General features: G+C 43.5%; 1 protein-coding gene across 10 annotated transcripts in view; it reads left to right on the plus strand.

Annotated features, from left to right (window-relative positions):
* The window catches only part of RASAL2 (RAS protein activator like 2), a 163,893-nt gene that overhangs the window by 59,212 nt on the left and 78,498 nt on the right, over window positions 1-26,183 (plus strand). For all 10 annotated transcript variants that reach the window (XM_039730192.1, XM_039730193.1, XM_039730194.1 and 7 more), the window contains exon 2: window positions 22,441-22,568. In XM_039730192.1, coding sequence (XP_039586126.1) covers window positions 22,441-22,568 — 128 coding nt within the window. The remainder of the gene's footprint in view (window positions 1-22,440; window positions 22,569-26,183) is intronic.

Here is a 26,183-nt window from a genome sequence, read left to right on the forward strand (position 1 = left end):
AGATTTTTCTCTCACCTGTATTTATTCAGATTAGGAACAAAGGTTTCTACTACAGGCTCTCACTGTTGTTGAGACCTTCTGGGAAGGTATTCTATGTGATTATGAGCATTTTGGATCAGGATGCCACAGTCTGTGAAGGGCTGAGCATCCTTCTTTCCTCTGTTTTGGTGCTCTTTGATACCAAATGGTTCTCTCATAACTCACAAGTATTGCCAGTCTCTGTGTTATTGGGATGCTTTGCTTTTTAGTAGTGTGTAAAGTAAACAAAGGAAAAGGATTATTTGTGAGAAGGCACCACTTGGTAAATGTTTCATGTCAGCTGTGGTACAGTGACAGAGCCTTTTGGCTTTTTTTTGGGTGGGCCAAACCTCTGTCTGCGCCTGCCAAAACTGGTTTTGCAAAGGGAGTAAAATTCAGGAACTGAGAGAAAAACAATGGGTCTCTAGATTAAAAGTCAAACTCTCTCGAGGGAGGAAATTGTAGCTGAGAAGGTGTTTGGGGAAATAAGTTTGATGAAGTCACCCATTAAATCACTTGCAATAGCCAGGTCCTGCTTGGGCCATTTCACAGGAAAACAGAGCTTTTGGTGGGATGGAAAAATGCCTCCATGGGTTTCTTTTCACCCTTTGCCATCACAAACATTCTATCTCTGCTCCCTCAGGTGGATGACAGCTTGTGTTTAACAGAACTAGTTCACCCTGTAAGAGGTGCAGCTGTGTGGGATATACAGTCGGAGGACAACTAATTGCTCTCCACTGGTTTTATTTTTTCTTAAAGGAGTGTTGCCTGTGCTGTAATTAGCTGGAGCTTCTGGGGAGAGGCTCCTGTCCTGTGCAAGACTGCAGGCTGAGACCTGCTAAAACTGTGGTAAAACTTGTGAACTCCTGGGGTTTAGAGCTGAGGTCTGAGGCAGGTGACTTGAAGATAAAAGGGTGAGGGATATGTACATCTGTCATGTTCTTCAACCACAATCTAGAAGTTCAGAAGGGATCAAATCTTGCATTCTTCCACATGAGTTTAATTCAGTGGGGGTCACTGAATTATCCTCTGACTCTTTTGGTGCTTGCATGGGCAAAGGGTCTTTCCATGCCTACAGTGCTGTTTATTGTTCAAGGAAAAATGGAGAAAAGGGATGTTTTCCTCTCCTCAAGAAGCAGAACTTGGTAATCCTCGTGCAGCTGAGATCTGTGGTAAAAGTGCTCAGGCACTCTAACCACAGGATGGTGTGAGACGTGGAGTTTCTCCAAAGTATGCAAACAGCTTTACACAGAAAAGCGTGATCAAAAGTGCCCCAGGAAATGTCTGTTTGGACAGAAATTCTTGTGACAATGACTGAAACCCAAGAGACCTTTTCTGTGTTGTGAAATACACAGTGGGAGAGGCACACTTTGGACTTGAACCAGGAGAACCCAGGGGTGTACGTTCCATCTCTCTTCTGTCCACAAAGCCAAGTCCTCTACTTCCACAGCCTCACTAAATTAAAAGTATTTCCACTTTCCTCTGAAATACTTGGAGATTATCAACTTTTTCAAAAATTTGTCTTCCTTCTAATGCTTGCCTGGCCTCTTGTGTTTTGCTTCATCTCTGTGCCAGAATGGCAGAATGGTTCCCTTTTCAGGAAATGTTTAACTCCCAAAAGAGGACCAGTTGTTTTTATGGCAGCTTGAAGAGGGAAGTGGGATTTAAAAAGAAAAGAAAAAACAAGATCTGAGTAAATATTTTCCAGTTGGTCTCACAGTCTAGGAAGCATGTTCAGACACTGTTTCATCAGTTCTTGGCTGTGCAAATCCCTCCTGCATGGACTCACTCATCCTCTTAGGCGATGAAAGGATGCTGAACCCCAGGAGAGCTGCGTCCTTTGGCTCTGCCCAGAGCCTTGGCTGGATGCAGAGCCTCCCCGAAGTGCATGGCAGGCTTTGTGCATCCCCCTACAGCGTGGGTTTGGGGAGAAGGGCACAGATGGAGTGGACCATCAGCAGGAGTAGCAGAGCTCTTTCCTGGTGTGCTGCGTGGATCTTCCCAGGAGCAGCCTGGGCCGGGTTTGGGTGTGAATGAAGAGCTTTTGGTGCATATCTGCTGATTTCTAACCACTCCTAGGGCCAGGCATTTGGAACCAGCATTTCCCCTGGCATGTGCAAAGCCTGAAGGTAAAAGGTCTTATACTCACTATTATTATTATTATTATTACTGTTATTTACTATTATTATTTAACACTTTTAATGTGTTGTAATTAGGAAATAGTTGACTTCTGATGGTAATAGCGTGAATTATAGCATCTGTATTGTCTCACCTTTCTCATGAGACTGAAAATAGAATAAAATTTTTCACAATGCCTCTCAGTTGCCCCATCTCTGGGTCAGGAAAAGACTTAATCCGGCAATTTACTACTTGAGGAATCTAAGAACATATTAATTTCTATTAAATATGTTAGCTTGAGGAAGGAGAAGTGCCGTTCTGATAAAGTTGTTGATTGAGAACATACCATGATATGGGTAGAAAGAAGAAGATAAGGAAGGAGCTATGCAGACAAAGCCTTGGACCCAAGGTTGAGAATAAAATTTTTCACAACGCCTCTCAGTTGCCCCATCTCTGTGTCAGGAAAAGACTTAATCCAGCAATTTACTACTTAAGGAATCTAAGAACATATTAATTTCTATTAAATATGTTAGCTTGAGCTTAATCCGGCAATTTACTACTTGAGGAATCTAAGAACATATTAATTTCTATTAAATATGTTAGCTTGAGGAAGGAGAAGTGCCGTTCTGATAAAGTTGTTGATTGAGAACATACCATGATATGGGTAGAAAGAAGAAGATAAGGAAGGAGCTATGCAGACAAAGCCTTGGACCCAAGGTTGTGGGTGAGCAGCTGCACCTGTTCTTATTATTTCTGAGTATTACCAGTGACCCTTTCACACTCTTGAGAATGGGTTTGTGAGAGAGTTCTCAGATAACATTTATTTCGCTGTTGCTTATCTGGATCTCAGGGTGGTGTGTGTTTAATTGTAGACTGATGACAAAATAATCCTCCAGTAGAATGCCTTACCTATATCTTCCCTGGGTATCTCTGGTTTGGTTTGAGGGGGTGAGGGTAAACACTGGTTTCTTTTACTTAGTGTGTGTTTGGTTTTCACAATCACTCTCTTGTTAATGTTTTTTCTTCAGCATTCCTTCCTTCTCTTTTGTCACCTGGATAAAGATATGTCTCTTCAGTCTTTTAATTTTGATTTCAAGCTTTCATTCATTTTATAGAGGATTTGTGCCTTGAGTGAGAAATATTTTATATCCTTGCTTTTCCAGAAGTGCTTGGGTTTTTTTTATAATTCACTAAAGTAATTTGAACTCTATGCCTTCTTTAAGATCTTTACACTGTAGGTTTATTAAATTACATTTCATACATATTTCCATATAAACTTATCTAGAGAATTGTATTTTCCCATTTATAACTCAAAACCAAGGCAGTTCGCTGTTTAGTTTCTTTCAGCAATTCCCAAAATACAAAGCTGTTTCTTCCTGAGTAGGAATTTAGTATTTATTACTCATTGGAGCAGCTTTTCTGTATTCATGTTTTTAAAACCAGTTGCTCATTTTAGAAGCCCTTCTACTGACTCATGTTCCTCCACTCCCAAATCTCTCTTGCTCTTAAGTAGTTTATTTTTGGTGGGGTTTTTATTAGGGAAGTTTTACACAATTGAGCTTATTCAAGTGTTCCTTTAAGTGCTGTGCAAATGCCTTGTGCTGTGAAACCTGATGTTGTTGTGGAAAGGTGTAGTCTTAATATTCCAACTCCTTCACTTTTAATTATCAGAGCAGATTCGAGATAGCTGCTTGTACAAAATCCCTCATTGTATTAAACTGTAGTTCTGTGTGGTTATAAATAAGAAAATAATTGTGTAGTTATAAATACAAAAATAACTCATTGCTGCCTGGTTTCTCTCTCTTTTTTAAAATGTAGTGTGGTCTCATGGTAGTAAATGTTGTGTTAACATGGTATCTTTGAAATTACAGGGATCTGGGGATGCACAGGGAACATTTCTGGCATTTGACAGCTTTAAGTATCACTTAAACATCCCTCCCCACTACTTCCTTCTGCCTGGTTCATCCCAGGCATTGTAACGTTTAATGTGGGCTATAGGCTAATACTATGCAGCTGAATATTTATGAACACAACACAAGATAATTAGCTGTAACATCTGAAGCCAATAAAATTATGCTTATCTGATTTTAATTCCACTTAACGGACAGTATCTCTATGCAAGTGGTTGCAGTCATTTCAGTGTTGACTGGTGATTTTCATATATTTAATCCCCAGCCCACTTTGTCAGAATCCAAAAATTCACATTTAATGGGATGAATGAGGATGTTTATATTTGTAAGACCTCTTTTCTGACTCCAGAAATCATGGCAAGTGACTGGCAGGGCGGTATGTTCCTTTTTGCCATTTTTTGTGGTCTGTATCTGCGGGACTGTCAGGATGTTGTACTTTGTGCTGCTTGTGCAGAGGAGTCTGACAGCTGGTGCATGCAGGAATATTATCTGTGATCACCTTGATCATGAGAAATTATTGCATGGGAATTATCTGAGGAGAGGGTAATCGTGTCCTGGAGACGTCTTGTCTCCTGTGTTTTCTTAGCAGGGAGAGAGGGCTTTGAAGAGATGCAGCTTTCTTGGAGGCAGCCAAAGAGTGGAAGTGTGGAGATTAGGAGAAAGGGCTCCCGGTGAAGTAAAGCTCTGGGGTTTTGGTGGGAGAAGCTTTTCCTTTGATAACAGGCCAGACAGGGTCGAAAAGAGGTGGCTGGAGGAGGAAAAAACAGTCTTTGCTTTCCAAAGGAGAAGCTGTGTCTGGAGCAGGCGGGTTTGGAGTCTCTGACAAAGCTCTGTGTTCCAGCTGTGGAGTCTCCAGAAGGAGAAACTTGGGCTGTGAGACCCAACAGGGAGGGATGTCCCAAGAGGACAGCGGGAGATGCTCACAGCCCAGGGCTGTCTGTGGGATGTCAGCACCTGCCCCACAGCCCAGGAGGGGCCCAGACTGGTCCTTGCCAATCCCCTTGAGGGGTCAGCAAGCCCAGGCTTGGGAAGTGTGAAAGAAACTGTGTTAGACTCTTCTCAAAATTCTGTGTTCTTCTTAAAGACAGCCCTAAATTGCAGCTGCCAGAGGGTACAGAAAAGGGAAGTGTACCCAGTGGTTCAGTTCCAGCTAAGCTTATTTGACACTGGAAATGGGAGCCTTAACTCTTCCTGACACACATACATTTGAGGCCTGCAGTGAGAGGGTAACTTCTGCCGTGGTAAAATTTTCTTCAGGCAAAGCTCCCTGGTTTGCATTTCCACAAATGCTGCCCGTAATGGAACTTGGCGCGAGATGAAAATTGCCTTCGTGCTTACAAAATGAGCGCTTCCGAGGCACATTGACCCTTTTTTCCTTAAAATAACAAACCCAGAGGAAAGTATTTGGGTTTTAGGCCTTTGGTTTTTTTCCAAATAACGAATGGTGCAGATTTGCAGTGCTAACAGTATGTGATTTAGGAATCAAAGCAATGACATTTTAGAAGTAAACATGTGCAAGATTATCTCTGTGCACTTATTTATCCCATTACTTTGCTATAGAGTTGCTTGATTGCCTGCTTTAACTAATTAACTTGTATTATCATTTAGCCTTATGCTTTCTGTGGTGATACTTTCTCTGTGGTAGTTACTCAAGAGACTCTTTAGACTCTACTGAAATAAATACTTCATAATCCTGTAAAACATCACTTGTTTAAAGGAAGCTGTTTATGTAAACAATAGGCTAATGCATGAAACTCTTGACATGTTAGCATCGAAACCAACTGTCTCCTGAGTGGTTTTGTTCTTACTCTGAGGAAAGCTGAAGCTCTACATCTGGTCTTCTGTGGGCGAGAGAGCTTTTTACAATTTACAGGACCGCTTGTTCAAATGAACTTAAATATTTCCTACAGAGAAGGTGATAGAGAAAATTACCAAAATAGCTTCTTGAAGAAGCTCCTGTTTTGGAGAGTAGGCATTCCCTGTCTTTGTGCCTTGTGGGGATAAGCTGGTCATTTTGATCTTTGAATTTGGTATAGAAGATCTTTCTCAAAACATGGGAATTGAGTAAGGACATGTAGTGATAGGATATGAGGTTAAGGTTTTAAACTGAAAGAGAGTGGGTTTAGTTTCCATATTCAGAAGAGATTCTTCCTGTGAGGGTGGTGAGGCACTGGCACAGGGTGCCCAGAGAGGCTGTGACTGCCCCATCCCTGGGAGCATCCATGGCCAGGTCAGGGTTTGGAGCAACCTGGTCTAGTCAAAGGTGTCCCTGCCCATGGGCAGGGACAGGAACAAAATTATCTTTAAGGTTCCTTTAAATCCAAACCCATTCTGGGGTTCTGTGGAAAACGACTTGTCTGGAAACTGCTGCAGAGAGGAGCCAGATGAGTGACAGTGATGTGTGAGAACAGGAGTAAGCAAACCCACTGCTGCAGTCAAATGCATTTATTTGTGTCAGCTCTCACCACACATTGCTATTGATGCTGTCTGTAGGTTTGAGACTTAGGGGGTCAGCATCATGTGGTTTTCTGAGGTTTGAATTTGAGTTCCTGAGATTTGTTAATTGTGCAAAGGTCTCTTTTTCTTTTTGCCCTTCCTTGCCAAAGACAAATCTCTCTTTCTAAAAGGTGCAAGAAGGTACTCTGTCAAGTCCAATGGCAAGTTTTAAGCAGACCTGCTTACTCATTTTATGTCTGACTCCAGGTGCTTTTGCATGTTTTATAGGTATTGAAGAGCTTTCCTGTATCCTATATTCTGACTCCTCCCAAGTAAAATCTTCTGAGACTATCAGATATTTCTGTGATGATAGTATGGTCAGAGTTTTAGCTGCATCTCACTCATCCTAAGATGAGTTGCTGTTGATTTTCTTCTACTTACACCTATGAATTTACAACCCATTTTCATAGAAAAAACAGTAGCCCTTTTGATGTAGATACTCTTAAAAGCAATTTTCCTCTAACAGTCATTTAGTGACACAGATGCTTTGGCAGGCAGGTTTGGCTGGTTTTGACCATGAACTACAAAAAAATCTGCTGAACTGCAAACTCTTGCAGTGTGTCTCCATCTACCTTCTCTCTCCTATTAGTTCTGGCTGCACTTGTAACACAAGAAGAGGCTTTGTTGGCAGCAGAGATCCAGGCAGTGCCCCTGAGAGAGCTGCCTGTGAAGGGAAGAGGGTGAACACACAGCTCCAAACAGCTCCCAGTTGCCTTCAGTTATCTCCACTCACGCAGTGCTTTTTTTACCATTACTGATGGGGTATTTTGGCTGTGTCCTGTATAAATAGCCTCTCTCAGTAACCACTTCCTCTGCCAGCTTTGTGAAGCAGTGAATCCTTGCATGCCTGATGTACTGTGGTGCTGCTTGTGCAGGCTGGGCTGGCTGAGTGTGTGGTGCTCAGCAAGGGGAGGATTCTGGCTGCACTGTGGTTTATTTGTAGGTTTCCTGTCAGCCCTCCTGTAGCTGATAAAATGTGTGGTTCAAGCCACTGATGTCTCATATGATAGCTTGTTTCTTTATTGAGACAGTATTTAAATGATACTGAGACTCCTACAGAAATTGGGATGAATTTTTTTAAAAGAGTGGAGAAGGAAGGGATAAATGTTCAGTCTGTTGTAGCAGAGACAAATCATTGTCTTGATGTTGGTTTTCATTATTTCCAACTGGGACTTCCACCCCCACTTGCATATGCAACTGTCATGTGATAATTTGCCTCTTCTTTATGGTAAAACAGTGTTAGGGCTGACCTGTGTTGGTAAAAGCTTTTCAGTCCAGAAGAGTTGGTTGACAGCTCAGGGCATCTAGGAGAGTGTTGAGTTACCCTGGCAGGTGAGGCCCTTGTGCCTTTGTGTGGTTAGGCATTTATACAAAGAAGTTTGTATATTTTTTATATGTCTTTTTTGTGTCCTTTACTACATAATCTCAAGAAAATGTCTGTGGCAGTCACCCTGGTACTTCAGCACAGTCTCTGTGATTAATACTAAAGGAAAGAGGGGCAGTCACCCTGGTACTTCAGCACAATCAGTCTCTGTGATTAATACTAAAGGAAAGAGCAAACCAAGACATGTCAGGAAAAGGTGGTGCAAAGTTTTCTGCATCTTGGCCGTGCAGAGACAAATCCTGAAAATTCCAAAATCAGGCTGGTGCCCTCCTACACCCAACTGGTGAGCCCAGGCCAGGGCTGGGGATCTGGGGCTGCTGATGCTGTTGTCCCCTCCTCACACACACGTGGCTGCTGTTCCCTGCTTTAGCTGTGCTAACAAGGTATTTTCAGCTGCTGCACCCACAGCAGCAGGGAGGAGGCTGCCACAAAACCTGCCTGAGGAGCTCATTATAATGGCAGCTCCTTAGCTCCTGCTTGGGTATACTCTAAAAGGGGAAGACTTCTTTTCAGGGAATCTATTTACCCTTCTTCATTGTGGAGTTTCTTTTGAGCTTTCTGTGAATGCTTCATGCCTATAAAGAGAAGTGATGGCCCTTAAATATAATTGTAAAATACATTGTTATTTTTTCTGGGAGGAATTATATGTGTAGAGCAGGGGTTTTGAGTTACTTTGACAAAAGACATGAATGGCTCAAACGTACTAATTGAAAAATTTCTGTTTGCACAGGAACCAAAGCAATTTATTGGGTGCATATGTAGCATCTTGTAGAGCCAGCAGCCACCAAATGCAGGAGGCTGGCTGTGCTGTGCAGCATATGTACCCAGACTTCTGACACCTTCCTACTGTTACTGTGGAAACTATAATTCCCAACACAGCCCTGAAACAGGGGGTTTTTATCTGCAAAAGGGGACAAGGTCTGTAGATGAGAGAAAGAAATATTCCTGTGCAGTGTGAAGCCAGCTGGGGCAGTGGCTGTGCAGGATTTGTGTGGTTGTGCTTGATGTGGAATTGCATGTTCAAATGGATGTTGATGTGTTTGATGTGCTTATTGTAAATTTTAATGGTAAAAATCCAGGTGGGTGGGTTGTAAATGCAATGAGACATATGGACCTAAGGAGACCTATGTTGAGAAGTGGAAACTAGGGAATGCAAGGGAAAGAAAAAACATCCTTAGAGAGGCAGACATTTCTGAATTATCAGGTATGCAAAAGGAAAAAAGTGACAGCAGAGAGGCTCATCACACTCCTCCCTGCCCCCAACAGGCCCAGCCTGAATTAAAAACACATACAGCAATCTCCACTCGGAATAACTTCTGCATGGCTATATAATTTCAAAGAGAAATGCTTTCAGGGTGATGATAGGTTTTGTCTACATCTGTAATGTCTCATTTGTCTTTGGATACCCAACAGCCTTCGCTTTGTTTATTCAGAGCTAAGCAAACATGAAGCTGAATGTGCTTTCCAATGATCAATGTAAATCAACGTGAAAAATGGAAATCATTATAAAACATACACACACATATATATTTAGTGAGGTTTGCTAGATTGATTGCTCCTAAACCTAGAGCTTGGCTGCTCTTACGTGCAGAGAATTCACAAAGAGACAGCCATAGCCCAGGGACAGTGAAGTGTGGTCACTGATGGATAAAATAAAATTCATGTCTGTTTGCATTTTAATGGATTTTAATCACATGAGAGTTTGGGGGGAAAAAATAGATTTTTTTTTTTCTTTTCATCATTGTGTCTGATTGCTTTAGGGCTAACAAAAGTGGTCCCAGGTACTGAAATACCATTTTCAGTTCTTGTGCTGTTGTTTAAAAAGGCTTTTGCAAAGACAAGGGATGTGCACAATCATCATTAGTCACTGAGAGCAGGACAAATAGAACCGGTCTGTAGATGTAGCAAGGAGAGCGAGCTTGAAATTTTTGGCAAAGTAGTGAGGGGGAAATGAGCAAGAGGCCATGGATGGTTTTTATCACCAGAGATTTATAAAAATAAGCTCCACATCCATCAGGGGCTGGGGGGTAGGGTGGGTACCATCCAGCTCTAACCATGTGGAAGCAGCACCATCTGTCTCTGGCAAACTAAAACTCTTGAAGAAAGGGAGATGTTCCTTGGTCTTTCACTCTTTGGGGCTGCCTCTCATCTGTTTGCCATTCCTGCTCTCTGTGACATGATCTTCATACGTATTTTCAACGTTCTTGCTTTGTGCTGCTGGCAGGGACCAGCTCTGCCCAGCTCACCACTCCTTCCTGCTGGCCCTGCTGCTGCCTCATTCCTGCTTTGTCAGCTGCTTGTTTGCTCTGGAACTCCATCCCTCCAATTCCATATTGGGTGAGATTTATCCCTCAAGCCCCAGAAATATTTTTTTGTTCAGGAGCACCATTCCTTAGGCAGCTAAGCCAGGTATTTTGTGCTAATAATGTCACTTTAAAGAAAAAAAGGGAAGAAAAAGAAAGAGGAGTAGAGTTTGTGTAAAAGGCCAAGCTGTCTTCTGAAGGGCACAAAATAGAGAAGCTCAAGCTTTTTGCCCCGGATTTTCTTTTGTTATGTCACTAAGTGGGATGTTTGTGTCTGTTTATACTCTGATTTCTTGTGTGTTTTGAAATCTCATTGTACTCAGTAGTGGAAAGTTGGCTGCTTAAGTAAAGGCATGTTAAGGACAGCTCTCTACAGTAGCTGGAAGGAAATGCTTCTCAAATGTATTGTCCAAGTTGGTTCTAGTTAATAGTCTCCTGGGTATGTGAACTTTCCTTGGCTTCTCCACCCATCTTCTGGCAGCAGACAGAATTCTTAGCATTTCAATTTAAAAATAAAATAATTAATTAAAAATCTGTGCTGCCCTTCTAAATTGTTTCCCAATAGGAGCGAAATGTAATTCAGTATTAACTCATTAAATCACTTCTGTGGGTTGATTATTCCTACTGGGGAGGGGATCCCCACAAAACAGCAACATAGAGCAAATCTCTTCAAAATATTATAATTATTGTGTTTCTATAAAAATTCCCCTCTCCTTTTCCCTCTGGTCTGGTTGGGTTTACTGTTATGAGATGCAATTGCTCAGCAGGACTGCTAATTAGATGTTACCAGGCTTGTTTCTGCAAGGTTGTGACCTATAAATTTCTGTTTAGCATTGCTGTAGGACAGACATTTTCTCTCCACTGGTTATTATTTATCCTTGCTGAGTTTATGTGTTTTCCTTCTAGGATTTTGGAGGGGAGTACCTTTCAGACAGAAGGGGGTTTGGATTTGCCCCGGGAGCTTTGTGCTGTCAGTTTGCAAAGCATACAGAAGGGAGAACATTTGGGAACAAGTGCATGTTTGTGCTTAGGCATTAGATGTAAATATAAATGAAAATACAATTCAAAATATGAATTTTTTGGTATAAAAATCCAGCTTGAAAATACAAGCTAAATATCAGCTAAAAATCAGTGTAATGAAGAGCAAAAGGTTTGGCCTTTTTAAGATGTATATTTTACAAGTTTTGAGGAACAGAGCAGGAGTAAGGAGGAAGAAAGTGAGAAGGTGAGGGCTCAAGGGTAGTGAGTGTTTGGGGTGAGGATGTGGCCTTTATTCATCACAGCCTCAGCTACTGCACGGAGAAGGAAACATTAATGAGGGAAAACCCAGCTGGAGAATACCTGAAATACTGCACCCTACCTCCAGATCCTTTTAATTAGCCAGCCCATCCTCCAAGGATACATTAATCATGCTGCTTGGGGTTTGCCAAAGCGTGGGGAGCCTGCTCCACCTGTTCAGGTGGCACCTCAGGAGCCTGGAGCTCAGCATGGCAGAAATGTCCAGACCAAGCTGGCCTGCAGGAAACATCCTTCCCCTGGCACAGGTTTAGCTCAGCACTTGAAATTCTCTGTCTGGCACTGTAGCTTCTTCCTGTGTTGCCTCTTTCTTTCCCAGCTGGTTTGCCACAGCACAGAATCCCAAAGTGATTGGGGTTGGATGGGAACTTAAAGTCCAGTCCCAACCCTCTGCCGTGGGTAAGGACACCTTCCTCTAGACTGGATTGCTCCAAGCCCTGCCCAGCCTGGGTTTTGAAACTTCCACACAATATCATGCAGAGTAAGCAAGAAGAAAGAAAGAGAGCAAGAAGAAAGAAATCACCCATTATATTCTGAAATTTTGGAACGAAATGAAGCTTGGTTTGCCAGTCCTGACGCTGTGTGGTAATGAGGAGAGCAAAGCACTCTGAGTCAGGAGGTTCCTGAGCTTTGATGCCAGCCTGCAGCTCAGTGTCCTGCTGTGACCATCTTGGTGGTGACCTCCTTATGCTTGACCAAAGGGGATTTTTCTCCCCAAGCCAGCTTCCCTCCCTAAACCAGGTTTAAATTACACAGGGAAACCAACCTCACATAACCTTTAACTGAAGGTTAAAGGGTAGAGCTGATGAAGGAGGTACTGCAGGTCATTGCCATACTGCATTAAATGTGGGATTCAGGTTATTTGCCACAAGACATCTCTCTGCCTAAATCTAAATATGGCTCAGGATCCCCATTGCACTTTTATAAGATCCAGTCTCGTTCCTCTAAAGTTTTGTGTGATTATCATTAAATGGTGAAAAAGTCCCCATCTTTTGAATATTAGTGTTGATTTACTGAGATACAGGAAGGCTTTTCAAATGTTAATGAGGAAAATGGAATGAGGAGCATTCTGGTGCTTTTGCTTTTAAGTAGGTCAAATCAGCAAATTTATGTGTAACAACCCGTGGTTCCAGGTTCTTCTGAAAACATTTTGAAGATGCCACAAGGAAGCAGAGTGGGTCTGTCTAAGTAACAGGGGGAGTACTGCAGGGCTTCTTGTACATTATATTTGAATCCCTTGAGGGGTCCCTTACTCAGTCATTTGTTTTAAGTGGTTAAAATACAAAAGCTAACTTTAGCCTGTATGCCTGAATGACCTGCAAAATATGCAAAACCATGCACATTATTGCAGCAGATTTTAGTGTCCTGTGAACTCTCCCTTTGACAAGGGAAATAAACTTCCCTTTATGAGACAGCAGCAGTGCTCACAAATCCTCTTTTCCCCATAGTCTGTTGAGGCAAGAAAAAGCCCAAACCCAAAAGAGACACCTAACTGCTTATGTGTCTACCCAGAAACATTCAGACTGAAAATAGCTAAAACTGTACATCAGCAACTGGCTGTGCAGTGGTGGCAGGGTGAGCAAGTGTTTAAATCATCGTGTGAGATTTTTGTGGGGGATTGTTTTATATATTATTCATTGTTTTTACCTTATTCTTTCTTGTCATGAACACCACCACGCACAGGGAGGGTTGGTTTGAGATAACACAGGATGTGTTTCTCTGGAGGTGGGTTTCAGAGCTGGGGAGTTCAGCAGTCCTGCCATTGCTCTGAGAAATGAAGTTTATAGGGTGACATCAGTGACAATGAAAATATCTGCTTTCTGGAAATAAAGCCAAAGGTGAAAGCTTCTGAAAGAGACAGCCTGCATGGTGTAGTTCAGGCTGCAAGGAAAGACAGCCTGTTTGGTTTTCCATTGTCTATCTGGAGCTTGTTGTGGGCACTATCTCATCACCTGCTCCATTCCTGCAGCTCTTTCTTGTCTCTGCAGAAATGCTTCCCTACCTTTGCCCTTCCCATACCTCCCTCCTTGACAGGAAAAAGCAGAAGGGTCCTGCTCTTTTGCAAGTGGTCTGTGACAGATGAATGCCATCTGGCTGGTGCCTTCTTGGCAAGGGTGGGGGTAAAGCAGTCTGTGAACTTTGGTGTTGGTGCTTTTGCCAAGCTCTGTGCACTGCTTGTGCCACTCATCTTTAATTTTGACCCCAAGTACGCTGGTACATTTTTGCGTGTGCAGGAACTGAGCAGCTTTTGCCTTTAAATTGTTTTGTTGGGGTTTTTTTTGCACAGCTGCCTTGGGCCAAGGTCCTTTTAAAGTTCATGACGTTTTTTCTTTTGTCCTCTTCCTGCACTGTTGCAAAAAATAAAGAATGAAGAGGGAACAGCCCACTCTGGATGCCTGGTGCTGAAGAGGCTGTGAGATGGAGATTAGGGGTTGGTGAGAGCAAGCACTGCAGAGGACAGAACAAGGTGAAGGGCATAGAGCTGGATAAGAAAAGGACCATGCATAAATTAGGAGGAAAAACTGCAGACTTTTTTTTCTCCCACGAATAATTAACTTTTCTGCTATTCTCCATTTTCTGCTTTCTAAATCTCTCACGAAAGCCTCTCCTTGCTTTGGGGAGAAGTGTCACTTGAGAACCTTCTCAGAACTTGGCAGCTATGTAATAGGGGCATGTAATCTTTTATAATCCTCTCTACAGGTTTGTAATAACCATTTCTGTTTTGAGATTCCGAAGTGTTTTGTAGGCCAAGTGGGAATTTAACTGTGAGAGAAAAATGTACTTAATATTCAGGAGCAAAGATGAGTGGTCCTGGGCAGGGAACGAGACCTGAATAAGAAGGAAAGGAAACCTGCTTGAGTATTGAAGGAAGGGTCACAGCCATGGCTTCAAGCAACTGCGGGTTATTTGAAATCTTAGTTATCCTGGGAACCAAATTGGTTTTTTACAGGGACAGCAGCTTTTGTTGTGGTGATGTCATGAGACTTAGGAGGCTGCACAATGAGCCGCTTGTTCGCGGGCGCGCAGGGAGGCCGGGCACAGGGCGCACCTGCCTGTTTTGTAAGGTCCCCACCTTGATTGGGTTGTGATTTCTGGTTCCACTCGTTGAGCCACCAAGTGCACGGTGATTGCCTGATTGGAAGCTGCTGGCACTGATCCATCTGAGAAGGTGCTGATGTCTCCTGACAGGCACATCCTGCACGCTGTGTCCCCTGAACCGGACGGGGACAGAGAGCAAGGCGCAGCCGAGGGAGGCGAGGATCAATTACCCTTTGTAAGTTTAACATTTAGCAATCGGCTATGCAGCAAGTAAGAAGCTTAGAGGAGCTCAGTGGTGTTCAAGCTAATTGGTAGATTTAAACTGCTATTGAGAGCTCCCACACCTTTTGCTCAAAGAAGCTGCTTGGTGACAGCAAGCTGGTGCAACTTTCTGCTTTCTAGTCAGAATTACCCTCTGAGCTTTATGCCTAATTTTTGCCTCTGCCATTAGCTCCTTAGCTGTCATTTTTTAGGACTTTGCAAGAAAGCTTGAGTGTGTTGGCACACTCAGCATCTGCTCACTAAACTAGTCGTAAGATTTTAAGACTTGCGGTTTCTTTTTTGGAACCGCTCCATAATTTTTCTTTTTGAAAATAAAATCTCGGTGAAACTGCTCGCATGGTTGTGGCCTAACTGAATTTGTGCTCGCGAGCTTCTGCAGAGCCCTTGGGTACCAGGGAACACTGAGGCCTTTGAGGAAATGTCAGGGGCTGAGGGTGACAAATGTGTGAGCACAGGCGTCGGGAAAGGTTTGGGTCAGGAATTGCGTGTGTTACGGGGAGGTGAGAAGGGAAATCTTGGCTGATCCCTGCCGTAGTCTCAGCCCTGGTGTGAAAACTCCCGAGCTGTAGATAGGCACAGTGGTGACGTTGCAAGAACAGGGCAGATGTATGGACTTGGGCCCAGGGGAAGTTGGCAGAGCCGGCTGGGAGCTCAGCTGCAGGAGGGAGGCTGCTGTACCTTGCTCGCTGCCGGCTGACTCTTGCACAAACAAGTCAGATCTCTCCTAGGGAGGGAATTGAAGGGGTGGGAATGATGTCAGCGAGAGATCCCGTCCTGCTGGGAGATGCCAGGCTTGTTGAACAGTGGCATTCTGTATTTTGTCTCCTGCTGGTTGCAGAGGAGACAGCCCTTGGCTGCTAAGGCATTCGCTCATCTGATGGTTTATTCCTCCTCACTTAAAAATTGCTCCTGACTTGTTTTCTTAGCGCAGAAAATCCGTAGGAAATTTAAAAATCTGGCTGGCAGCTCTGGTAGTGGACAAAACATTGATTCCCACTCTTTGAGTTTAAAGGTTAATCTTTCCTCCTTGTGTCGAGGTGAGACTGCTGCATGTGAGAGATTCTGAGCAGCAAGGTGACCCTTCTCCCACCCCATCACAGATCTCAGCAAGGCTTCCCAGCAGCTGCTGGGGAAAAGCTGTGCCTTTAGCTAAGGGCAGCAGAGACACTCAGTCCTCATTCAGAGCAAGGGAAAATCCTTCAAACCTCATCTGTAAGCAGTGAGCAGCAGACACCTTCAGACTTCCCATCTCTAAATTTTAAGAGATTCCTTCTCCCAGAGCTGACATAGTGATGGTAGGGAAATGGGAGCATGCACAACAAGCATGAAAATTTCCAGATTTCTTTGAGGATATAGGACATGAAAACTGCACCTGACTGAACAGTTTTTACTTTAATCTCCCTGTGGCTCATGAGGTTCTTCACTGGGAGAGCAGAAAACCAGTCTTGAGACTGTGTCTGATCACTGCCACTCAATAAAAGAGCAGTGGAAAGTTAATAGGTTAGATTGGCAAGATTGGCCTATACTAGAAAAATTAAATGTCTTGTGAAGAACGTGTGTTACAATGCCAAATACATTGGAATCCGAGAAAGTCATGGCACTGGTCATGGCTTCTGCCAGCTTCTAAAATACTGTTTTCACCTACTTAAACCTTTTATGACTTTATTCTGTGCAGAATGGATTTTCCAGGTAGTGTTTTGGCTGTAAGCAGTTGGCGTGAGAGCTTCTGAGATCTCTGAAGCCCCATGGTTTGACTAAGCCTTCTCTACCTCCTACCCAGGATATTGGATTTCCATCTAAGAATTTGGTTATCGTTGCATGCAGCTGCTGGAGGAGAGCAACTGGATTCAGCTGAATTGAGGGCTGCTCCTTGCCTGTGGACTGAACTTTGTTGAGCGTGGCTATTATATGTAACGGGAAGAATTCACACCAGATACTTACCTCTGTAATAACATCCTACATGAATGGCATGCCTCCCATCCCAAAGGATCTGCTCACACTTTCTACACTTAAAATGCCACCTGCTGCACCAGGGATCTGTTGCTGACCACGAAAATGCAGGCACCTCTGAGCTGAAATGGAGCCGTGCCACAGAGTGATTTAGAGGGGCAAGTGAGCACTGCTGGATCTCACAGTAGCCATGAGAAGTTTCCTAGAAAGGAAGCCCACGTTGTAATTTGAAACAAAATGGCAAAATTAATGGTGTTGTTTCTAATGTGTGCTGGTCATATTTCTAAGTGCGTTGTGATTCAGAGAAAAATTAATTAACCATGAGAGCATTGTGTTTTCTCTGTAGCATGGCAGTCTCTGCATTGCCACACAGAGTATGTGTTGAATTTTCCTAATATTATACCATGAGCATTGTTTTTTCTGTGTTGGGGCAGTGTGGTGATTGTCTGTACAAACCTGGAGGAGAAGTGTCCCTTCCTCTTCCAAGTGAATTTGGGCATTGTGATAGGTTTCTCTTTGAGCAGTTGTTTTTGATAGTGTGTCTGCAGTGTTCTGGTCTTGGCTGGATCAGAAACCATTGCACGTGGCTGGGAGTTGCTTTGAGAAATAAGAAATGCAAACAAAAGCTCTGTATAGCAGCATGAGAGAAAACAGAAGTTGCCTTGGTTGTGCTTTCCCTAGCAGCCCCTTGGTGGCTGATCTGTCTCAACATCTGCACAGGGCAGAGGATGAGAGATTGCCCCTCTTACAGCTGGGCCAGGATTGCTCCAATGCCTGTGCAGATCTTCACCTTCAGCTGCTGTCTGAACTAGGGGCACATACCCACCCAGCTGTGTGTCACAGAGCTGCTTATTTTCACTCCCATTAGTGACTTCTTTTGCAGAAATCCCGTCTTGTTCCAAGGAGCATGTTGAGACACTGTGCATTTCCTTTCCTGCCACATCCTTCCCTTGAATCCCTTCATGAGCTTTGAGATGGTGGAAGTTCAGTGGAAGGACTTGTACTTGTTATTTATCTTTGAAGCTTCCTGTCAGCAGAGCAGTAAGGCTTGTTTCAACCTGCTTTATCAAGGTTGGAGCTGATGGTTATTCCAACTGGACTGTGTGGTCATGCACAGCTGGGTAGGTTGGGGTTCTGACAAGCTCTCAGATGACAGCACTTACCTAAAATGCTTTGCTCTCATCCTGTCTCTATGGTAAGTACATAAAACACTGTGGAAACATTGACATTGGGCAAGCAGACCTGTTGTCAAAAGGTGTTAGGGCTCCTACTAATCTCTCTTCAGGGGAAAAAAAATTCCTCCCAGCATACAAACTTGGCCATCACATTAGTTACTCAGCTGCTTGGCAGCTCCTTGTTGGAAATACTAGGAACAGAATACAGACCCTAATAAAGTGGAGGAAAATTTGGCAAGTACTTCAGTTAGCCCTTGATTTCACCATAGGAATAGTGCAGTTCAGAAAAAGGAGCTCTGAGGCGTGCCAGGGGTGCTCTTGTCATCACTGGGATGGAGGGTTATTTCTGTGTTTTTATTGATGGTAAGTAGAGAGTGCTTTTTGGCAGAGACTGAAGGCATGAATTTGCCTTTAATGTAGTTTTGTTGGCTTGGTTTCTGGTAATTCTGTCCTTTTCACTAGCTCTGAGGAGAGAAGATGCTGCTTTCTGGTTGTAGGAGGGCTGTTGGGGACTAAATGACACTGAATCACCCATTATCTTTGGAAATAATTTTCTGATTCTGCCCATTGCCTGCTTTTTGGAAAATATTCTCCACTCATGATCACATTTGGAATTTTAAGGAAAATAATTGTTGCATGTTTGCAATGGAAGCTTTCAGAAATGTTCCCATCTGATAGGACTGCTCTGCTCCATAAATACTACTGAATTGCCATCAGTTTTCCTGGGATGTCTTTCCCTGTCTGTGGGGATTAGCTTGGCACTGGCTGCTGCTGCTTTCCACGTTTCCTCGCCCTGCACCACTCAACACTTCTGTTGTTGATATGTGATTATGGAATCACTGCCCCTCTATTTTTCCCCTTCTTTAAAAATAAGCCCTGTACTTCAAGAATAATAAGGTACAAGTTGTCATCTGACTGAAAGAAAGGGAGCTTTGTGGATATTTTTAACATGGCTAGTGGCATTTCAGAGCCCTGAGGAAAAACAACACAGTTTCCAGTCTTCAGTGATGTCGGATGTGGCAGGAGGCAGTGGCAGGGATGTACCAAGAAGGGGATTTTTTCCAAGCTGTTACTTAACTGATATTAGCATTTGAAGGCACATAAGGCCTGACCTTTAATCCTATGTGTAGACTTGCTGATCTGCTTACTTGAATGCCTCATTGTAGTGCTGCAGAATGAAGGGATTGCATCAGACCCCAGAGAAATCTTCTGTCACCAGAACTTGCCTATTTAGGTGTGTGGCTGCAGGAGCCCATCCCACATGTAACATCTGCAAACTCAGAGCTTTCAGATGCACCTCCCTGATCTCTTTAGCTCCTGTCTGAAGGAGTGATCTTTGCATACATCAGTGAGTGATCATTCATCTCCAAAGCTCAAGCCTTGCTGTATGAGCTGACAGAGTTAAAAAGGACAATCCTGACCTGCAGTCTTTCCCAAAAGTTTCGGTGTTCCTCATTACACATGGATTTCTTGCAATTCACTTCTGTAGCAATTCAAAGCATGGTGCCTAATTAGTTTTATGGAGCTTTAGTGGAAGAGGTCGGTGGGTTTTATTACATTCACGTGAAAAGTTGAGCCAAGAATGTAAAATGAAAACCAAAGATGAAGAGTACCGGAAAGCAGAACAGGGTTTGTGAGGCGACCGAGCATGTATGTGATACTGTGCAAAGTCCCACAGAGTCTTCTGTCTAAACTGGTAACATACTTCAGAATAAATTTTGAAGTCACAGCTGTTGTGAGAGGCTCCAAAGATATCAGCCATGCAGGAGGGCGAGCTGAGAAATAATTTAAATAGGTGGGACTGACGCACCAAAGCTGCACTGGGGTCCTTGTTGCCATGAGTTTTCTGGCAATGCGCGTTCCACATCCGTGGAGTTTGGGATGTGCTCTCAGCATCAGCCTGGAGTTATGGGGTCCCATGCTCTGCAAAACCAGCTCGCTGAAGAGAGCACGTGGTCAGGGGTGCTGGGCTGTGCGCCGAGTTGTGTCCAAAAGGACCCCAATACAAACACAAAATGTTACCGCTGTGGTGTTCTCTAGGGGTGGCTGACAGCTCCAGACACCAGCATGGCATGTGGCTCTGCCAGCAGCCTGTGGAAAGCTGTTCTGACGTAGCCAACCCACTTGGCAACAGAGCCATGGCTGGCTCACAGTGCCTGATGACTCAGTTAAGTCCTGGAGTTGTTATTGCAGTGGAAGAAGTCGTTCTGTTCTTTAATTCCTTTTGTGCAGCCCATGGATCTGTTGGATGGTATCCTGCCAAGGCCTGTAGTTAGAAGAAATTATAACACAAAGATCTTTTGGGGCTGGGCAAGTCGTGACTGTAGATTCTGCGTTGGAGCCGACAGCCCAGGAGGATTTCCTTTTGCCATCAAAGTTTTCCAGCAGTTCCAAATGCAACTTCCTTGGTTACTGCTTGTGCAGCAGCTGGAGGCACTCTCACTGCCAGCCCACCCACATCAGCAGGACAGGGCACACACGCCTTCATCCTTTTCTCCCCCTGCTGATTTATCATGTGCTTTCCTTACCCAGGAGACCAGATCCCCAGAGCTCTCATCTTCCCATTTCTGTTGCACGCTCATACCAGGAGCTCATGGCTTCATCCTTCTCCTCTACTCTCTGTCAGGTTTGTCATGCTTAGGCAGGGGTAGGGCTCCTGTGCTGCTTGGGAAGCCAAGGTCAAAGCAGGAGCAGCAGTGGTTTTGTTTTACATCTGGTTTGGTTTTTGGTTGGACACCATGATAAATGTGAGTTGCAATTATGCCAGAAATCTACCTGGAGGGTTCATGTCTGTAAAATGGATTAATATATAACTTGTGGGAGAGTGTGTTGTGCTCCTGGAGTTTGCACAAATGCACTTTTGCTTCACAGAGCTTATGGTGGTTTCCCTTCATTATCTTTATGCTTAAATAGAGTTTGGGCAATTTTGAGACACATCATTTGTTGTCACTCCCAGAAACTGAGTTGTATCAGAAGTAAGTGTGTCACCATCTGATTCTGCATCTCTTCATCCCTGAATTATTTCACCTGACATTAAGAGCACAAAGGTGCCCTTCTTTGTTATTCAGAGCAGCAGGAGCCATGCAGCCCTCTCCTTTTTCTTGCTTAAAGGTTGCCTGTTCCAAGCACTTTCCTGAATGATCACAAAAATCCTGTTGCAATGTGAGGTTGAACAAGGCACTGAAAGGCATCTTCCAAGTCTGACACATCCCTTGCAGTGCAGAGGCAAAGCTGCAGGAAGACGGCATGAAGATGTTTTTGATAAAGGGGGGCAGGAGCAGGGTCTGCAGGGAGTGCAGTGGTTTGGAAGGGTTCCTTAGTCCAGGTTTAAGGCTGGTCTTTGGGCTGGCTCTCCCTGGAAGGTGCTGGGTGATTGAGGATTCGCTGGCCTCTAGTGGTGACGCTGGGGAGAAGCTGCAAGAAGCAGCTGTGTTCTCTCTGTGCATGCTGCTAGGTGTGCTAAAAGGCAGGTGGTGCTGCAAAACATTTCGGGTTTGAACGCTCACTTTGCTCCTGAAGCAGTTAAAGGAGGTCCTGGACTCGTGTGCAGGAAGTCCCTTGATTTTTGCAGTGTCTGTTTTAGACCTTGGGACTTAAGGGATCTACAGTGTCTAGAGAATGGATGATTTTTAGATCATTGCATAGAACTAGAGTGTGAAATAAAAACGAAACTTAATCTTACAAAGCAATCAAAAGTTAATATCAAAACTTTTGTAAAGAGATGAATCATAGAATCCTAGAATGGTTTGGGTTGGAGGGGACCTTGTTAGTAGTGACATATGCAGCTCAATTGTGAGAAACTTGTGGGAAATTGGTTTTAAAATAAATTTTAATAGATCAGTACTGGGAGCCAAACAAGATGGGTTATGGTTTGATTTGTGGTGTTTGGGGGTGTTATTTGGGGTTTTTTTCAAATATGAGTTTTTGTCGCTGTAGTGTCTGTGGCTAAATGAAAAAAGCACGATTTCATCAAGTAAGTTCCCCACCAAAAGATGCTAGTAAGCCCTTCTCAATTAAATGCTCATCCCTTTGAATTTTTCCTTCCCTTCTTCAAGCCTGCCTTCCTTGATCCCTGCCTTCCTTCCTATATCTCTCTATCCTTAGTCTCAAATAATCCACTTTATTAAGATTTAGAGTACATTTGGGGCCGTAATCTCTTTGAACCATGGTTTTGAGAAGGGAGTGGAAGGAAGATTAAGTTTTCATAAGAGCTCTTGGTCTTTTCAATATATTTCAGCCTTTGACAAAGACATTCATATTCATCTCTGGTATTGCTATTTTTGTGAGTCATGCTATAAGTAAATAAATATTAGTAGTACATAGATGCATCCCAGGATTCCCATTTTACCTTTTAAAATGCTGAAACTCAGCACAGAGTGCAATTTTGGTTCAGATCTCACTGCAGAGCTGTGAAAGCAAAGATGATGTTAATGCCAAGTGCTAACAACATTGTGGTTTTCTGTTCCCAGATGTGAAAGGACCACCCACCCACAGACTGTCCTGTGGCCAGTCCCCCTACACTGAGATGACAACATGGGAGAGGAAATACTGCATCCTGACAGACAGCCAGCTGGTGCTGCTCAACAGGGAGAAGGAGGTGAGACAAGCTCCTTTTGGTGCCTCAGTGTCTGCCCTTTGGGAATAGGGAGGAAATGATGCCTCAGGTTTGAGCTTTTGTATTTTTCAGATTCTGTTCTGTTGTAGTGTGTGAGTCTGGGCTTCATATTAGGGGATGGTGAGCTCTCTGCACAGAGCAGGGAGACAAAACAATTCCTTCTCCAGCTGGGGACCAAGGACAAATGATCCAAATCTCAGCCCAAGAGCACAAACAACATGGTCTGAGGAGAGAAAACAAGATGGATGAGGCTTCCTGGGCTAAAGCTGTAATTGGACAACTAGCTCCAGTATGCAAATGAACCAAAGCTTATAAAAGTTTTATAAGTTTAAATGGACAACCTGTGACCTGTTGTCCATTTTGTGGCCATTTTGGGTTATGCTGCCCAAGGTGGACCCATTAAAGCCTCTTAAAAAGTCTCTGCTTTATTCTCTACCTCCGTCTAGTCTTTGTTCTAGGTCAGCCTTCACATGGCATCAGCCTTTTTTGGAGAAGTCAGCTTTCTTCATCTCCCCTTTACTTCACTCACAAATCCTTTGAAACGTGCGAGGGGGAAAAGGGAATTTAAAAAGAAATTCTTTACTGCCAGAGTGATGAGACTCTAGAAGAGGTGCCTAGGGAGGTTGTGGGTGTCCCATTCTTGTGTTCAAGGTGTTCAAGGCCAAGTTGGATAAAGCCTTGAGCAACCTGTTTTAGTGGGAGGTGTCCCTGCCCATGGCAGGGGTTGGGACTGGGTGATCTTTTAGGTCTCTTCCAGCCCCTTCCCATTCTATGAAAAGGGGAGCTGAGCTATCCTCTGTGTGAATGGGGTGGTGCACACAGTTATAATCCAGCTGGCACACAAAAGGTGACAGCAGCCCAAGTGCAAAGTCCCTCCTGGAATTCTGCAGCCTGTGTTTGTCTGCCATTGTGTCTTCCTATGTTACTACTTCTTTTAATGGTAGTTAAAACCACGACAGGTATGTCAACTTGCCTCTTTATGTCACTGCAGGCATAAAGGTAGGGAAAAATGAAGGCTTTTTATGCATGAGTTTTAGTCTAATACCATACTTTCCTATATTTGGCAATGACCCCAATTTTTGTGGTTATTCTTGATTCTTTTGAAGCTTCTGTATATGGCTGTTACAGCCTGAGAGTGAGACCTGTTTCTGGTGTGGAACAAAATATTCATCGGCTGTGCACAGGTTTATTTGCAATGAAATATTGCCTTGCATAGGGAGAGTGGGAGGAAATGGTATAGAGAAGGATTTGAGTTATTAGAAGGGAACAGCATTAATGCTGATGCGTGGGAGGGGTGATCAAAAGCAGGCAAAATGGAAGGCCCATTTAGTGGTATTTGTTTACTGTGTAATTCCTTTTCTAGTCTGACAGGACTGACACCTGAGGAATTGAAGTATACACTGAAGAAACTTAGAGAGATGTGAGAATCATTTCTAAAACAGTGCTGTACCAGCATAGCTGGACCAAAAGGATGAATCTCATTAAGAAATGTAATTGAAACAACACTGGCTGATATCACAAATAGTTACCTGAAGGTGGTAATCGTACACTTAGGGGTTCTTATTTCCCCTACCACAGACAGCTGAGAGTAAGATGAGTCTTTTGACTAGATCCTGAGGAGTAAATGTGGGAAGTCCAGTGTATCACATAATTATATTCTGTGTTTAATTACACTCTGGTTTTTGTCAGAAGCTGAGGAAATTCAACATAGGCTATACAGGGCCTGAGGTTTAAGTGTAGCAATAACCCCAGGAAAGCAAGCAGTAGTGTAAGTTCTTGCAGTGTGCTTTCAAAGGGATCTTCCTGCACTAGCACAATGAGAAATACTTGTTTTGGGAAATGCTGCATGCAGATGGGCCAAGCAGACATGCCTTTGGTGCAGGTGTGACTCCACATGCTGATAATGGATTTGTTTCAGAAGCCTGTAGCTGGAGTCAGATTTGCCATTCTGATTTTCAAGTAATTTGTGGCTACTGTGCAATGAAAGGAAAAAGGGAACTCTTTGCAGAGCCATGAGTGTTCAGTAGGAAAATCAGAGGTTGGTTTAGTCTGGCTTCTGAGTCTGGACACACAGTGCCTTACAGAAACACACAACAAGTAGAGCTGACAGTCAGGAGAGTGACACGGGGCTGATACTCTGGATTTATACTTTCCTCTAATTTTTCTGAACTAGGGGTGTCCCTTTGTAGCCTTCCTGAGAAAAGGGAGGGGAGGCAAGGCAGTTAAATTTTTCTTGGCAAGTCATTCAGAGTTGAAAGAGGCTCCATGAAATGTGATCTAGAAACAGGAGTGCACAAAGCCTAGGGCAGCAGTGGGGTAAAATGTTTGCTAAGAGCATGATGATGGAAAAGTCTGTGTGAGGGAAATCATAAAAGGATCCTGGGTGGGACCACTGCTGCAGGGAGCCTAAGCAAAGGCCAGGTGAACAAAGAAGAGGGAGGTTACTTTAAGAAAAAAATGAAGATTATGTTCAGAGTAAAATTATTGGAAAGGTGATGCTGGAGGAAGAGTTTTGTTGACTCAAACCAGGCAATAGGGAACAGAGCAGAAGAGATTCCTGCTCTGAACACGATAATTAATCATAGAGTGAGGGGTCAGGATTCCTTTGGGCTGCTGAGGAGGATCTTAGAAACCATCTTCAGGACAGAAGGACACCCACCAGTGAGGGAGAGGGCATGGGGGAAGAAGGAAGAGATGGCAAGAGCAGAGTGCCTTTGCAGCCCAGAGGGAGTGATGGATGCCTTGAGAGGCTGCCTGGAACAGAGGCTAGGCAGTGTTAAAGGAATAAATTAGGTGTTTATTAAAAAAGCCTTCACAGGATACACCTTGGGCAGTACAAGAGCCTGGCTGAGGCCCTGGGTCACAAGTTCTCACACTTTTATAAGTTCTGGTCCATTTCTATATTGGGGTTCATTGTCCAGGTTATGAAGTCCCATCCTTCCAGATTGCTCTCCTCAATTTCCTGTTCTTTAAACTTTTTGGGCCTGAAGCTGCAACAGTGTCCTTGGTTCTGGGGCTGGAAAAGGATTATTTTGTCAAACCAAACTGTGAAGAGAACTTGCCAACACTTTATATGAAATTCAGAGTTATATACTAATGCAGTATGGAATCTGGAAAACATGAAAGCTCAAACTTAAGGCATCAGGAGCACTTGCATCATCACAAGGCTGACACAACTTGAAAGGTGTAAGTGTGAAACCTCTCATTTTATTCTGTCCATCTGCTTTGTTACTTCATGGAATGAAATCCAAGAAGCTTGGCCTGTGTGAGTCTGGAAGGGAACAGAAATGTGTGTTTATACTGCTTTGTAAAATCCTTCCGCAAGTATGTGTGTCCAAGTTAGAAAGTGAAAAATATATACAAAATGTAAGCAGGTAAATGGAAGAATTCTCCACTGTTTCAGTTATAATGCTAAATTTGGTTTTTTCAGTTAAAAATAGAGCATTATGAATTGCAGATTTTTAAGACCAAGGAAATGCTACAGAAATAAAGAGTGTTGTAGAGAAAATTCATTTCTCATAGGGTCCCACCACTATGGATTTATTGTCAAGGCAGTCTGAATGAAGTATATGCAAGAGAAATTTTTTGCTGTGCAAG

This window comes from Passer montanus, unplaced genomic scaffold, assembly GCF_014805655.1.
Source record: "Passer montanus isolate IOZ18808 unplaced genomic scaffold, ASM1480565v1 scaffold71, whole genome shotgun sequence".
Classification (NCBI taxonomy): Eukaryota; Metazoa; Chordata; class Aves; order Passeriformes; family Passeridae; genus Passer; species Passer montanus.